This window comes from Rutilus rutilus, assembly GCF_951802725.1.
Source record: "Rutilus rutilus genome assembly, chromosome: 23".
NCBI classification, from domain to species: Eukaryota; Metazoa; Chordata; class Actinopteri; order Cypriniformes; family Leuciscidae; genus Rutilus; species Rutilus rutilus.
Window position 1 is genome coordinate 18,786,920 of NC_140233.1, and position 16,835 is coordinate 18,803,754.

A 16,835-nucleotide genomic window follows, 5' to 3' on the forward strand; every position below is an offset into this window, starting at 1 on the left:
AATAAAAACTGAAAGTACAAAACTAAATAACTCAATTTTAATAAATACTATAATGGTATATAAATAATACTAAAATAAGCATTAAAAAACTGTTTAAGTATAAATAGTTTTATCTAACAACATTTTGTGAGGTTTATGCTTAAAACCGCAACAATATAAAAGATATATTCACTAAAACAATAATGTCACGCAATTATCTTGCTTTGTTAAGATGTTTTTACTGTAAAACAAAATGTACTGTTAACAAAATTTCAATAAACTGATATTCTAAAGAATAAATAAAACATGCATTTATTTAGTAGGATCTCTTTGTGAATTAAAGTTACAGCTTTCTAAATATACATAAGCAGGTAGAATTGAAAAGAATAAATCAAATCCACTTTGACTGGTGTGTGTGTGTGTGTGCTGTACAGACACTCTCTCACCATCTCTGTCAGAGGCATTCGCCGAAGGTATGCTGTCATCCATGTCGGGGATATTGAGCAGGGTCGCCCTCTCGTCTCTCTGCACCACCATCTTCAGCTTGCCCTTTGACCTCTCGATCAGTTTCTTAGCATCGATCAGGGACAGATTCTCAGTCACAGTGCCATTAATCTAGTTCCAGAGTAAATGATAATAAAAAAAGATGAGAACGCTGTCATTTATCTCCATTAGCAAATGTCTGCATTCTCTCATAATTCCTCACATCACTAAATGCATCACTTCAGTCACGCTCGTCACTTAATACACTCCCTTCTCTCTCTCCATCTGTTTCCCCTCTCCTACAGGTGGTCATTTATCTTACCTTGAGCACCACGTCTCCCTCCTGTATGTTTCCGTCTCGAGCTGCCAGACTCTCGGGGGAAATGTCCTTTACGAAGATGTGGCTGGCCAGGCGAAGCCCGTATTCTGCTTACAGAGTAAACCGCAGAAACACATACAGCATGTTAGCATATGTTAGCTATAAAGTTGCTTTTTTTCCTGATGGAAACCTGCACACACAACCCTTTTTCCTGTAAAAAATGACTAACTTTGTTTTTCATCCTTTAAGGCCAGGCAACCACTGCCGGCTGGTTCCATCAGTAGTGGGCGGGAATCTAAAAAGAGAAAACTAAAAAATGACTAGCCGTTGGCAATTTTATTGCCACGGTGTGCGTAGAGGGTTGACATAGCAAAAATGTCATTGGGACTAAACATTAAACTTCAAATATGTTCTGACTGGATGAGATTATGTTGTTTTGTGTAGCATTTTCAATTGAATGGGGACAGACCACCTGGAAACTTCTTGTGCTATGTAAGGGCAAAAGTGATTGGACGACACCGGTTGGCAGGCTCGAAGCGGCCATGTTCACCTTCATTTTTGCGGGACTTGATGAGGGTGACCTTGGCTGGGCGAGGGGGGAGGTTGGAGGACACAGAGTGGCGGTCCGAGCGTGGGGACAGACTCCTCTCTCTGGAGCCGCTGCGCTCTCTGTCCCGGTCCCTCCTCCCGCCCAGCCGTTCGCCCCTGCCGCTCCTCCGGCCCGTGGCTCCGCCCCCGCTGTAGGCGCTCCGGCCGCTCCGTGCCTCATAAATCTCCTCTTCGTAACTGTCATCGTCCTCGTCGTGCTCCGACATGGTCTCGCGATCACCCGTGCGCCCCATAGGGATCTGCACCTTCCTCTTTCTCCTGATGGTCTGGACAGATTTTTGGCCACATTTTTTTTTTTTATCTCTAAAACATTCTCTTACGGATTTTAGTGCAAAATAAATTAATAAAAGTGGGTCCAAAAGTGTGAGGCTACTTTAACAAACATACTTCAAATACTAGATTACCTTTAATTTAGCATTCTGAGAGGATTACAAATGTTTTCAATACAAATTATATAAATAAAAGTCTGACAATTTATAGAATTCGAGTAAGAAGTAGAAAATACATACACATATAAATTTTTCATATACATATATATATATATATATATAGAGAGAGAGAGAGAGAGGGAGAGAGAGAAGAAAAAAAAGTGGGAAACATACTATTTTTGCATTCTTCCCACTTTTCCGAAGTTGCTGCACTGCATATGCATGATCCACGTTATCCATGGAGACGGCGTTGACCATCACCACTCTGTCATTCTCCCTGCCGGGGGCAAAAAGTGCAGAAAGAAGTAAGCAAAAGTGCCACTCCAACTGATCTCAGTGCAAAGCTTGATCAGCAGTCCTGTGCGCTCATGCGTTTACACGCTAAAAACTCCATGAGGGTGAAGAGCAGATTTTTATTTTATATATACATAAAATCAACTGATTACTTTGAGTTATCAGAGCATTCTGGAAAAGAAAATCTTTCACTATGGTCTATAAAATGTATACATTTAAAATATATCTGATAATACACAACATGTCCAACTGTAATTGCACTTTTCTAATTTAATACACGTTTTCAATACAATTTATATAATTTGAGTAATAATATAAAATAAAAATAATATATTATCTATTAAATATTAATTTCTTTCGGTAGCATTCCAAACATTATTAATATCATCTGATATTTCTGGAAATAATGCATAACGTGTTTAGGAGTAATTCATAAAACATACAGCAGTGGCCAAAAGTGATTTCCGGTGGGGATATTTGTTTTTAATGACCCTACAAGTTCGACTAAACCATCAAAATATAAGGGAAGTATTTTATATTTTTTAAATATGAGGGAAGAAAAAAAACAATAAACTAGAAGGTATTTATCAAAATTCTTTGAGAAAAATAAAAAAGGAAAACTAAAGCAGATTTATTTTACAATGCAAAAAAAAAAAAGCATAGAAAAACAAAAAGCTGACAGGAAAAAGCTAAATCATCAGTTATTATTAAGTTTAGTTGGTTCTCTCTTATTTTTGCATGTACATAATTTCTTTGTATGACAGCCTTGCCAAGAAATGATGTCCGCACAATTTGGCATGTGTCACTGCGTTATCACAACAAAAACAATTAATAATCTTAATAATAATCTTACAAAATCTTTAACAATTTTGAATAATATTTGATGAATATGTCCATTTTCCTAGGCCAGACATGACTTTTAGCCTCTACTGTATATTGTCTATTAAAAAAAAACGAAACGTTTAAAAGGTCACATTGATATTTCATTCAATCTTATCAAATTCACCAAATTCAAATCAAATCAAATCCAGGAATTAAAGTGGACCTGAACTGGCATTCTCAACACAGAAGGGAAGAGATGAGTCTTACTGCAGCAAGCCCTCGGCTGGGCCTCCCTTCAGCACATCAGATATGACGATGGACGTCTCCCCGCTCTGAAAGTGAGGGTTATCCCTTCCGCCCGAGATAGCGATCCCGAAGCCGAACCCTGGTGCCTGTGAGACACACATCTACATGTTACACAACAGGTGAGAGGGACACCGAAACAATTCACACCACGGTGGAAGAGCTGGAGAGGGACGGAATAGGACAGAGAGAATGAAAAGATAAGATCGGAGGCATGGAAAGGAAGATAAATGAGGGGATGTGATGGTCAGAGAGATACAGAGAAAGGGCAGAGAAGGGCGGAGAGATAGACCGTGTCACGGAAATAAAGAGGAGAGAAACAATACGACTACGCCATGTTGGACCTGAATTCCACAAAAGTTCCTAAATTGTCGACTTGAGCGGTTTTAGCTGTAACAGAGAGTAACAAAGTTACGTGTTGCTTTTTAAATCGACAACTTTAACGCACACAAGTGATATAAACTAGCAACATGTTTATAGCTAGCTAGCATGACTGCAATGTGTTGACCAAGCATGAGCATCTACATACCTTCATAGAAGCTTTCGGCCTTATGTAGTGCATGTGACACCAAGTGTTCACTGAAGTAACGTAACAAAACCACGACACAAACGTAACTTATGCTGCCTTCAAGTGTTATCAGAAATGTCCTATTTCCCACTTCTGAAGCCGTGGGTATGAGCTCATTGAGGCGGTCAAAAAGGCTGAAAAACTACATTCAAATTAAATATGACTAATATTCAAATTATAAGAGGGCGCAATGAGCAAAATATTAATGCACCGCATTAAACTGTTTATTCAAAGCAATGAAATAACATGACTGTCTGTTCAAAAAAAAGTGCATAATGTTTAAACTAACGTTTTCATAAACAATTATTAACAAAACAGCATCATGTATTTATGCAGAGTTAAATATCATCATGGCATCTTGTTCGCCACTGCTAAAATTCGAATAAACCGTTTTTGCATTTGAATTTGGACTTTAAATTTGACGGATATTCGAAGTTCAAATGTTCACTTGCCAGCCCTAGAGCTCGTCGCACTGAAGTGCTTTGTTGCTGTAGAGAACAGAAATGACTAAATGTTTTGAAGACTTGAGAGGGCGTTCATGTCCAATTTCCGACAAAGAAACTTGTATTTACGATAATTCCGATAGCATGTGACGTGACTTTTCTTAAAATGTATTTTGCACTTCTATTAGTGAGTAACCCAATAAAGTAAAATTATTTAATATAACCAAAAAAAAAAGTTTGCTTGGTTTTCCCATAAAACAAAACCCCCAAAACAACAACAAAAAATGTTTATATTAGGGCTGTCAAAAGTTTAATCGCGATTAATCGCATCCAAAATAAAAGTTTGTGTTTACATAATATATGTGTGTGTACTGTGTATAATTATTTTGTATATATCAATACACACACATGCTTGTATATATTTAAGAAAAATGTGTAATTTATATATAAAAAATTATATTTATATATAATATAAATTATATATAAATATATACAGTATATGTATGCAAATATTTCTTAAATATATACATGCATGTGTGTGTATTGATATATACAAAATTATACACAGTACACACACATATATTATGTAAACACAAACTTTTATTTTGGATGCGATTAATCTTTTGACAGCCCTAATATATATATATATATATATATATATATATCTAGTATAAAAAAAAGAGAGGAAGTCTGGGCAGAACAATAGATTATAGATTACATTATAGTTACAACCATGACCAGGCTAGTCAGAGGTTTGATTTCATCTTTAAAACAAGTAAAAAATAAAATAATAATAATAATAATAATAATAATCTGCCAGTTGAATGTAATAGAACATCTTGAAATATAAATATATTTTTTAACAACAAGTAAAACAAAACACAAATGCGATTCTACCAATATTTCGAAGGGTTTTTAATTGCATTATGCAGATCACACAAACAACATGATTTGATAAGTAGCCTATCCATACTTGGATTCGAGACACAAATCAAAAAAGAGAAATAGGTTCTCACCCTGTGTAGAGTTACAGTGTGCTGTTCCCATATTACAGTCTCCTCCATTGCTGCGCTCTGTATTGAGAGAAACAAAAAAAAAAACGAAACAGAAAGAAAAAGATGAATAGAGAAACACACAAATCGTTAGATTAACATCAACAACTTTAATTGGTTACATTCCCACACGGCCTCAAGGATGCAGATGCATTCATTAAAATCAAGCGGGTTACACACACATTCGGAAATGTCTTTGAAAGCGTTTCAGCGCTCCACATCCGTAAATACCTTTAGAAATCCTCCAAAGACTCTAAATGATCTTCCTACACGTTATGTAGCAGACTTGGAAATTATGTCACACAACAGACACGGAAACAACAAAGGTAGTGAAACCCTAACGCTAGGCTTGAGGAGGAGAAAGGACTGCTGACACACAGCAAAGCCACCTGAGGTGCTCAAACATTGATTTATTCACGTATTTCTCCATGGCTTCTGCAATGCAGTCACCTCGAACAGCAGCTTCACACGGCTACTGCAACAGCGTCAGTGCTGCACAACTGTGATCCTATAGATCATCAGATCCAAAGCAAGTGCATACTTGGGAAAAACAGACTCACATTTAGAGAATGATTTCATGTAGTCGGATGTGGTGATAACGTACTGCAAAATAAACACCAACAGGGTGATGCGGAGGGTTTAGATGTGAGCGTCGGGGTTTAAACTGTGAGCGAGAAGGATCGTGGGTTGTAGCTCTAGAAATGTTCCACGAGGGCGACTGTGCCTCCCACTCAATCACATCCGTGGCAAGACCTCAAGTGAGGAAATCCATGAAGGATGAGGAATGTCAGCAGTGTCAGGACCAGAGCCAGCACCTGACAGGATATCCACCCCACACACACACACACACGCACACGCACACACACACACACACACGCACACACACACACATCATAGCAATTCTTCACTCTCTCCTCAAACGTGTTTGACAGATTCCCTCTTTAGTGAAACGAAGAAGCTTGTTCCTCACATTAATTTAACACGACCATGTACAAGATACCTGAACAAATGCTAAAACTTTAAACTAAGGGTACTTTTACACGACAACGATATGCGAGACAAGAGTTTTCCGCGTACAGGCGACACCATTGTCAAAACGATCCTCATTTACACGGATCCACCTAAAAAACTAAAAACGCTGTATTCTGCTGCCAGACCATTAGATGGCGATGAAACACTTTAGACTGAACATGTAATACGCATGTGTGTGTGACGTCATCGTCTACAGAGATTTGCATTTTTGTTGTTTACACGAAAAACCGTTTTCAAAAGTTTGCGTTTTCAGGCTCCCAAAAAGTCTTGAAAGCGGTGTCGTGTAAACAGCCCCTAAAATCACAGAGATGTGAATTTTTTACTCTACGTAAGACAAAAACATTGAGTGTTTGCATTGGAGCTACACAAGCTGGAAAATAAGCAACGTTTTTCATCCTTCTCAAAAACATTTAATATATATTTCGATGTTAACTCTTTTCCTGCTATTGACGTAATTTTCCATCTTTCCACTGTTATACGGTAGGGGGGCGCTATTACGCATCTTCTGAAAGAGTGCTGAATCTACGGATCAAAACACAGGCAAAAAAAGAAGAAAAAAAAAAGAGCAGAAACAAGCGATAAAAGCATTAATTTGTATTATTATTAAAATTGCCTAACATAAAATAAGTTACTTTAGTAGTATTTATATTCTATTATAGCACTTTTTAGTATACTGATAATATACTGGTAATATTAGCTAGTTTTAGAAATTGTGTTTGTCAATTTTTATTTGTTTTTGTTTTTTTTACATTTCTATTTAGCTTTAATTTATTTTTATTTCAGTTTTAGTAATTTTAGTACTTATTTCAGGCAACATTTCAATTAGTTTTCATCTAATACTTATATTTTATTTTAGCTTTAGTTCAGTAACCAAAAACGATTTTGTAAATATACAGTAGTATATCATATATACAGTAATATATACAGCAATATTTAAAATATACTTTTCTTGTGATCAATAAGTTGCCATGAAAGTCTGACACATCAGATAGGAGACAAAAAACATGTACCATAAAAACCAAAACAAGTTTCACATATTTTGCCTAAAGGTTAATTAGACCGTTTGATTAATAAAAAAAAACATCTGACTATAATTCAGGCTTTTCAGGGTTAAAATGATCTAAAATTCCAACAGGAATCTTCTACACGCAACAGGAAGCGCGTGTTTTGCAAATCCGTATAGTATGTTTCAGATGCTGAAATAGAGAAGATTTCTGTAACAAATGGAAACCGTGATGAAAGGGCTGATAGCCTTATGTGTGAAGCACAAGCGATTGCCTCCTGACCTCACGGTGATAAAGGAAGGATGAATGACGTCCCCGTGTCACATCTTCACGAGCTGAGAGATCAAGTCTGAGTCCATCCGTCCAATTCCTTTGACCTCGCAGATAATAACTCAGGTCTCGTTCGCTTCACGGCTCTGACTTCCCGTAACGTTGGGCCCGTCTCAAACCGCACACTACATCTTGTTAGCGTGCAGATAGTTAAATAGATCTACTACAATCTGACAGCAAGAGTTATGGTTATCGGTCTCTTGCCAAGGCTAAGAAACGCCTGCGGTCTGATCCCTGTAATCTCAACTGCGTGTTGTAAAGAGCCTGTGAATTGTGAAGAACGAGCAGTTGTGGTTCGACTAGCATGCTAATCTGACCAAATGAAGTCTGTCGATGAGAGAGACTCATTAGCTCAAACTTTGCTGTCTTTTCGTGGTGTACTTTGCGGTTTTTCCATTCACTGTCCTAGATTAAACTGGTTAAAAAATGATAATCATTATTGTGCTAAAAAATTATTCATGTGAGCATAGTTGCCAGGTTAGGAAGATTAAGTAAAACACCAAGCTGAACATGTATCCATTTAAGAGAAAAGTTCTGATTGGGGGATTTAAACTCTTGACATCTGGCAACCGAAAGCATGAAAGCTTGTGGAGGCTTGTTTCCAAGATGACGCAAATGTCAAACGAAAATTAAACTTAACCAGCTGGCAAATATCGGAGACGATTATGCTTCATTAATCGAGAAAAGCAAAAATCGTGATCACAATTAAAGACGACCTATAATGCTTTTGTTCAACTTTCTTTAGGTGTGCAATGTTGTTGTTTGAGCATGAAAAAAATGTCTGCAAAGTTGCAAAGCTCAAAGTCATTCCAAAGGGAAGCACTGTTTCTGAACTCGTTCCCAGGATTCCCACCTAAGGAATATGCAGAAAAAAAAGGTAAGGCCCGGTTGAGTTGAGTAGTTGAGTAGGTAGTGTGTTAAAACTTGAGGTTATGGTAAGGGACGTGAATTCTGAAACACACTCGAATTTGTTGACCAATCACAACACACTGGTTCAGCCAACCAATCAGAGCACAGTGTGCTTTTCAGAAGGAGGGGCAACAATATAAAGTGTTTTTTGAACGTTCAAGCATGAAAACCTTTTCTAGTAGACCCCAAAAACAAAATCAAGACTTCGTAAAGGGGCAAAATGTGGCCTCTTTAAAGTACGATTTATTCTGCCAATCAGCAATAGTATTCCCTCAGCCAACATCAGCCAAACAACCTCCGTTTGACGATTACAGCGTAATGAAACATGACTGACGGACTATGAATTCAAATAAAACCAAGAGTAGATGCCGAGAAAGAAATAAGAGGGAGGGAGGGAGGGAGGGAGGAGAGCGAATACAAGGGCAGTGCGTTGCGGGAAATGTGCTGACCTAGGGGACAATTACTGCAAGCTCAACCCTTCACCTGTGCCCTGCATGGCAATGAGGAGATGCTCGGATCGATCCGGTGCCATTAACATATCCTGCATCTCTGCGAGGCTTGTTAAAGCCACAGCTAATCCCAGTGGGATAGTCGTGCCGGCCTTTCCATGGCGTATTGTACGAAAATGTAAGCTAGACAAGGCTATGCAAAAAAAAAAAAGAAAAAAAAAAAAGGGCACCAATTGACCTTAGTTGGGATAGATTCAATGTTACTTTTTGTGATGCAAGTAAAAATGAGGCGATTCAACGCAAATTTAACAGCAGTCTCCAACTTTGGAGATGTATTTGAAGCTGCAACTTTGCTAAGAAGGTTTTAGCATGGCACAATAAATACTCGTAACTTACGTTGGTTTGCTCCGTCCAACTGTTTTTGCATACTTGATCCATGAAACTGGATGGTCAGTTAGTCAAGTTTGATATCACTTTTGCAATCTCTAGAAGTTGGTACTGTTGTATTTCTTGTTGATCAATGAAAACTGGATGGTCAGTTAGTCATCTGAATGATGAAGTCAAACCAGACTAATGCTCCAAAATGATTCAAGTTTACCTTTTCTTAATAACTATTAGTTTTATTGGCTATTGCCTTCAATTACAGAGTAGTTGAGGAAAGATGACTGCAAGAAAACACATATCAGGACATGATGCAAGCTGAAATCGAACCCGTGTCCTTGTGAGGACAGCAGCTCTTCTCTATTCGTCATTCCCACTGCCCACTGGGAATCACTCAGCCAACTCAGATTTAGTCAGTGACTCCAAATCATTGCGTTCATTCCCTCCGCAGCTAACAAGCTCATTACACATCACGTGGAAGGAAGTGGATTAGAAATTCCATCTGCCTCTTGTACAATCTAGTCCTCTCTTCCTTGTTGAATGTTAAAAAGGAAATGCATGAGAAGTGGTGAAAACCTTCAGTGCGTCCAACAAAGATGGCCAATTCCTAGTGTTCTGTAACTAATGCTACTTGCTTTGAACGAGCAGCACACGTCTGATCTGACAGATTAGCCGTCCGGGGCATTAGACATTCACTCTCTGGAACAACAGGCTGAATCATAGAAATCTTCCCAACAAGAAACCAGAGAGCACAGGAAGACCGTAATCCAGCAAGTAAAAGCCTCAAGAGCTGCTGTAATACCGCAAGAGAACGTCCTTGAAAGATGATTCACATGCACTGTTTATTTGTCTTCTTGGAGATTTAAAGATTTCTTGTCTTTAAAGAGATAGTTCACCCAACATTTACTCAAGTTGTTCTGTGCAACACAAAAGAAAGTATTTTAGAAAAAAATGCATAAGGGGGGTTTTCTGTCCATGCAATGAAAGGGTGATCTATATCTCTTCAAGGCGTAAGAATTGCAGTCCTGGTATTAATAAAAAAAAATCACTTTTAATAACCTCCTAAAACAGCTTGTTGGCAACTTGGCCAAATCTGGCAATATCGCATATATTCTTCATGGAGAATGCAATTCCAGAAGGCAGCTCAGTGAAAAAAATAAAATAAAATACGAGATGCTTTAAAGTTTATGCTTATTAATTGAGCATTAACTTAGAATCATGCTAATGTCCCACTCTACTGAAATAAAAGGAACACTCCAGGTATGAACATCACATTTTTTATTTTAATAATGCTACCTCCAAAAATACCTCGTTTCGGACAAATTTTAAAGCAACACTTTCGTTGCAGTCAATCAATCTTAGAATGCATTGCAATGAGTTCAGTGGGGGAAAAAAATACAGAATATTTTTTCATGCTAACTGGGCATTTAGCTTAGCATCATGCTAATATCACTCAAATCAACTTAATCAATTGCGAGACACGTCTCAATTGACGTTGCAGCACTCCAAATCGGTCGCTTGTAAGGTTCTGCGGCGGTTAGGATGACACCTTAGAAGGTAGCTAACTATGTGGGCAGTAGACAGTTAGGCAGCTCACTAGGCTTTGGAACAGAGCTTTGGATTTATCCTGTTAAACACAACATTACTCATACTTCAGTTTCTCTTGACAGGCTAGGCAAGCTGCCAGCCGGCTCCAGAGTTGGAAGGTACGGAAGGAAACGTACCTAGGAATTACAAAGCACCAAGAGCGGGTGCAAACACTTTGTTGTCTTAACCTAGTCAGCTTAAAAAAAATATATATATATGCTGCAAAGAAAATTCTAAGGAATATATGTATACATTAGACATGTGCCGGTTTTCGGTAATAAGATATATCACGAAAATGAACATGCATGATATTGTTATCGTGGGCACATATTTTTGTATTCGCTAATCGTAATGGTGTTCATCACAGCACCAAATACAGTAAGACTTAAAGATTTAAGGAGATTCATTTTCAAAAAAAAAATTTTTTTTTTTTTTTTTTTTTTATCTGGACTACAACATGCCCTTGATATTAATTGAATATGTTCTGATTCTTTATTGTTCAGTGACACTTTACAATAAGGCTCCATTATTTAACATTAGTTAAAATAAACTGACAATGAAAAGTACTTCTAAAGCATAATTCAGGGTTCGTACACATTTTTACCATTAAATTTCCATGACTTTTCCATGACTTTTCCATGACTTAAAGGTAAATATTCATGACATAATGTTCCATAAAACGTCTGTGTATACATGTAAAATAAGAATAAAAATTTGGATTGTGACATTCCCAAAAAATTCACGGGCGGGGATGCGGTTGGATAATGAACTCCTTGCGGGCGGGTAACGTTAGTAGCGGATGAAAAATGTGCTTGAAGAGCTCTTTTCCAAAACGCGATAAACGGCATTAAACAATTTTTAAAAAACGAGATTTTCCCTATTCACTGCTCCATCAACGTTTCATGCCAAATCGTTACATTTCCTTGTTTAAAATGTAGGCCACTGCAAGATGCAGTTTCTTTCCAAACCGCTAAGCGCCGACCCTATTTTTAGCCTAAACGGATAAATCCTCTCGACTAATTAGAATTCGGTGAACGTTCTATCTTAACAGATCATTACAAGTCCTCAAAATGAGTCAAACTAATCTTATATTCTCTCTCTCTCTCAATTTTAATTGTTTATTAATAAACAATGTTTATTAATAAACAAGTGTTTTCTGTGTCGACTGCAAAGACGAAGTTGACTGACTCGCGATCTTCTTAGTAGTAAGCACGCCGGAGAGAAATGCACATTTCATACGGATTAGGCTACATCGTTTTATTTTGTTTTGAATGGTTCAGTTCAAAAGTAGAGGTTTCTGTAGACAATATATATAGGCCTATATAGATATAAAACCTTCAGTTTTGTTTAGGTCTGTGAGGCGAGTAGGCTACCTTTTACGCTGAGTTTCAGTTCATGGATGATAGCTCCAGTTCACTCCGGCGCATCTGTGTCGTGATTATCTATTTTCTGCTATTTACTTTTTATTTATTAAGCAATTGGTTAATGAAACATATTTTAAAATCAAGATACAATTAATACAAAACGAAATTCGTTTAGAAAGGCTTTGTGCTTTCTGTTTGAGGTCTCTGTGTAAGTTTTAAAGTCTTTTAGTGCCGCTTTCAGAGCACTCATTACCGTAATGGAGAACGGTCACGTAACATTGTTTTTTCCTCATAAATGCGAACACGGAAAATAAAAGACAGAAGACATTTTTTTATAGAAAAAATCATCCATATTATTTTGTATATATTTTAAATGTTTAACAAAGAGGCAAAAAGTCATAAACAAAAATCTGAAAATATTTTTTCTTTTTCGCGCAGCATTTGGTGTAGCCTACAGTTCAAATTCAAATGTTGGTGTTCAACTTCGCGTTTTAAAAATAGCCTACTTACAACAACCCTTCATTTTTCGTTTTTCATTTGGGGGTTAAAGGAAAAACGAGTGGACACAAAAGAACACGGACCATTTGGACAGAAAGAAACCATGACAGCCAGGGTTCTTTATTAAATTTATAAAATAAACAATAATTACAGGGATAGCCTACTCTCAAAGAAATGCCACAATCAAGGGAGAAACATGAAGAAACTTAGCCTATATATGTGCCATTCGCATAAAAGTGTATTTTTCCCTGACATTAATGCTTGGATAAGACACGTCTCCTTCCATTAATAATAATAATTTGAAGGGCGGTGGCTGAGATATAAACCTACTCACGTCCTCCGTTGCCATGATTTTTGGAATGACTGATCGCGAGAGGAAAAAAAAGTTTTAGTCGCTTAACATCGGTTAATGGAAACGCCGTCATTTTGCAATAGTTATTTATCGATATTTAGAAGAAAAAAAAAAGTTTTGCTCAAATCTGTAATGGAAAGGCGCATACAGACGGTAGCTATAGCTAATATGAAAACGCAAAGCAGCTTATTTTCATTTGAAGCACTGAGCTGAGGACAGCGACACAAGAGCCACACAGGTATGGCTATACTTAGTCGCTGTCCTCAGTGCCGCAGAAAAGCGCTGAAACGGACATGAAGGGGAACCCATTTCTTTTGGCCCGTCTAGTTTTCTGGAGGCCCCACCTACAATCAAAATCTGCCGCAAGTGTCACGTGATTCGACTGATCACCCTAACGAAAAAAGTATTGCAATTTGTTTCACCAATATTATTAATTAAACAAATTCAAGTACACGGATATTTTGAAACACAAATTTCCATGACTTTTCCAAAACTTTCTGAGTTTATTCATTTTCCAAAACTTTTCCAGGCCTGGAAATTGCCATTTTAAAATTCCATGACTTTTCCAGGTTTTTCATGACAGTACGAACCCTGATAATTAATTTAATTTCAACATTTAATAACACTATTAAAAAAAGTTAACTTATTTAATGGATCTGAGCTAACATTAACTAACAGTTGTATTTATTAACTAGCCTAACTTTAACAAAGAATAATAACTTCTGTAAGAAATGTATATTAAGAAACACTATTTTTATGCATTAACATTATTTTTAATGTGTTAATGCATTAACTAACGTTAACTAATGAGACCTTATTATAAGTGTTTTTAATCTGTTCGAAACATTTGTTTACTTTATACATTTTTGTGTATTGCTTTATTGCATTTAAAATGTCAAGTTCTTTTAGTTACAAGAAAAAGTTATTAAACCTGTTATAGTATGACAACACTTTTTTGCAACTTATTTCAATATCGTGACAGTACCGTGATAAAAGCTCCAGCAATTATCGCAACATGAAAATTTGATACCACCACATGCCTAGTATACATAAGGATTTCTTGCGCACACAAACAACATCAGCAACTAACAAGCAGAAATCCAACTTGAGGGGAAACAATATGGTACTTTGATACTTAAATACTCATAAAAAAAGTGCGCAAAACGCAGGGGAACTGAAGCTCGGCTGGGGAAAGGTTTGCACTCTGGAGAGCAAAAGAAGGGTTGGGAGGATTTATGCCCATCTTAAGGCTGATCGGCGGCGTAAAAACGCTGATGCAACAAACCCTGCACCATTTTGCCAGAATTTATGGGTGGTTTTCAACGGCCAGTTGAGAAGCTAACAAAGGGGCCACTTGATTCCTGTTGACAGTAAATCTTAGTTCACAGTTTCTTCTGAAGTTTTGTTGCGTTTACACGCAGTGAAAAGGCTCTTTAGAGAGCTCAACGGTCATCTTTAATGTGCTACAAAGGCAGAACATGACTGGGCAATAACGTTCCTGACTTTTACCAACGCGTTCAAAATTGACCCGAAGGCACAGAAAAGCTGCATGTTTATGACTTCTGCTGATTTTTGGTTCTCTAGCTGCTGAAATTCAAAAGAAACACACACACACACACACACACACACTCCCAAAAAAACTCTGATTCTGTGTGTTCAAGCTCCATGACTAAGTATGACAACGCTGCTTTTCGCTGGCAAAGGCGGCCTATTTTACTTAGGCTAACAGCAAAAAAGAAGGCAAAAACATTTTTTTTCCGATGAGGCAGCATTCTGAGATTGTTGTAAACGTAAAGATTTGTAGCACAGTAGCTATTTGCACTAATTGGTCTTGAGAGAAGCAAGGATGGAGCGATACGGTAAGAGAGAAAGGGAAGGTTCTCTCATTTTCTAATTGACTGGTGTGTCTCCCACCGATCATTTGTAAATCAATCTTCCATTAACTTCCAGGCAAAATTAATCGTGAAATAGAGATATGTGTGATGGAAAGTTAATAATTAATGATTTTCACATTTTCTACCCATCATGTTAACATTAAACTTCATTAAAATGAACTGCATGGCAAGTCTCCTGTACAGAGCAGTGAGTGGTAGCCAAAATGTTGGTTGCTAGGATGTTCTGAGTTCTGGGAAGTTGTTAGGTGGTTATTTACTGGCTCACCCCTAAGTCTCTATGATATAAAACATTTTTGTTTAAGCTTATTAAAGTGCTGTTAGCTTAGTCTTAACGGTCTGCTTAAATTATCGAATGTCGAGCCTACCATTTGGAACGGTGTTGTAGGTGGTTGCCAAGCCATTGCCACATGGTTGCTAAGTAGCGATGTGACGGTGAGGAAATTTTCCCACCGGTTAATTGACACATGACAACACCGGTAATACCGGTTATCACCAGTATTCACCAGGGGACGGAGGCATTGGAGTTTTTCCCTCTTTTGCACCTCGCTTTTAAATCGCTAATTCAAAGGCAAAAGTAAAATGCATAACGGTGCGGAGCAGAGCGAGCGTTTTCAATGAATTCCTATGGAAGTTGAGCACGAACACACACACACACACACACACACTCGCTCCGCACCAGTGGACATGCACCATTATGAATGCCCGTGCGCATTTTACTTTGTCTTTTGAATTAGTGACAATTCAGGGGCGGCAGTTGCTTGAATGGTGGGTTCATTATTATTCTTAATGAAAAACTCAACAAAACAGTACAATGACAAACTCGCTTAAATAGGCGCTTTTTCATTTCGTTTTGAAACCAAATCTTCAGCCATCAAGAGTCTTGTCAGTCAAAAGTGAGGAGAAATGGGCGAAGTTGAGGTGAAATCTGACTCCCGCTGCTGATTTGTGTTGCGACTCTTGTTTGCTGAATTAAGCAGATATATTCAGTTTTAATTGTAGTGTCTGTTCTCTAATTGAACTTAGGGATGGGTACGACACGGGATTTGGGAAATCGACTGTCGAGGCCCATGTGTCGACTTTTTGTCGAATTGTCGGCCTTTTTTTTTCTTTTCTTTTTAAAGAGCAGCAGCAATGCGGAGGGTGGAAAATATTCTACATCAGGGTCCGAAATGAACACCCGCCAAGCGCCAAATGCGGGTAGATTTTCTGTTTGGCGAGTAAATCTCAAAAGGCTATCCGCCACATTGGCGGGTGAATGTTCATAACAAAATATGAAATTTTAAGCGCGCACGCACGAGCAGAGAGAGAGAGCGAGTCCCGGCCGCGCGCGCGCTCACTCACCATTCAGAGCGGTCAAGCTTCCCCGTACTTTTTGACAAGCGTTCTTGACAGGGCGGCCAGAGCTTCTTTGCATCTCAAGTCGGCGGCGGTGTGTACGTACCTACAGTTAACGCTCTTTCTGTTGACGGCGCTGAGGAAAAAGCTCCCGCCACTGTAAGAAGCTGTCGCCGCCCATTTGTGTCCTCCTGCGCACCCATCAAAGCCGTGCAGAACGTCTTCAGCACTCGCGGATAGTGCATATTTCCGCTGCTGCTTCTGTTTACACACCATGGTCGTTCTTTTCTCGAGAAAAGGAGTTTTCTCATAGCGTTTGCAACGCAATACTCGTTCCCTTATCTCTCAGGGAACCGAGGTTAAAGTAACCGAGGAAATGTAATAAATTAAAAGCCAAAA

The 16,835-nt window shown here is 38.1% G+C and overlaps 1 protein-coding gene across 13 annotated transcripts in view; it reads right to left on the reverse strand.

The window, feature by feature from the left end:
• The window catches only part of tjp1b (tight junction protein 1b), a 131,477-nt gene that overhangs the window by 26,793 nt on the left and 87,849 nt on the right, over positions 1–16,835 (reverse strand). For 8 of the 13 annotated variants that reach the window (XM_084397019.1, XM_084397018.1, XM_084397017.1 and 5 more), the window contains 6 exons: positions 5,265–5,321; positions 3,202–3,326; positions 1,993–2,095; positions 1,332–1,656; positions 785–891; positions 426–594 (listed from right to left, as the gene is read on the reverse strand). In XM_084397019.1, the coding sequence (XP_084253145.1) occupies positions 426–594; positions 785–891; positions 1,332–1,656; positions 1,993–2,095; positions 3,202–3,326; positions 5,265–5,321 (886 nt within the window). Of the gene's footprint in view, positions 1–425; positions 595–784; positions 892–1,010; positions 1,077–1,331; positions 1,657–1,992; positions 2,096–3,201; positions 3,327–5,264; positions 5,322–16,835 lie in introns of all 13 variants that reach the window. The other 5 variants (XM_084397012.1, XM_084397020.1, XM_084397023.1 and 2 more) reach the window with 1 other exon arrangement.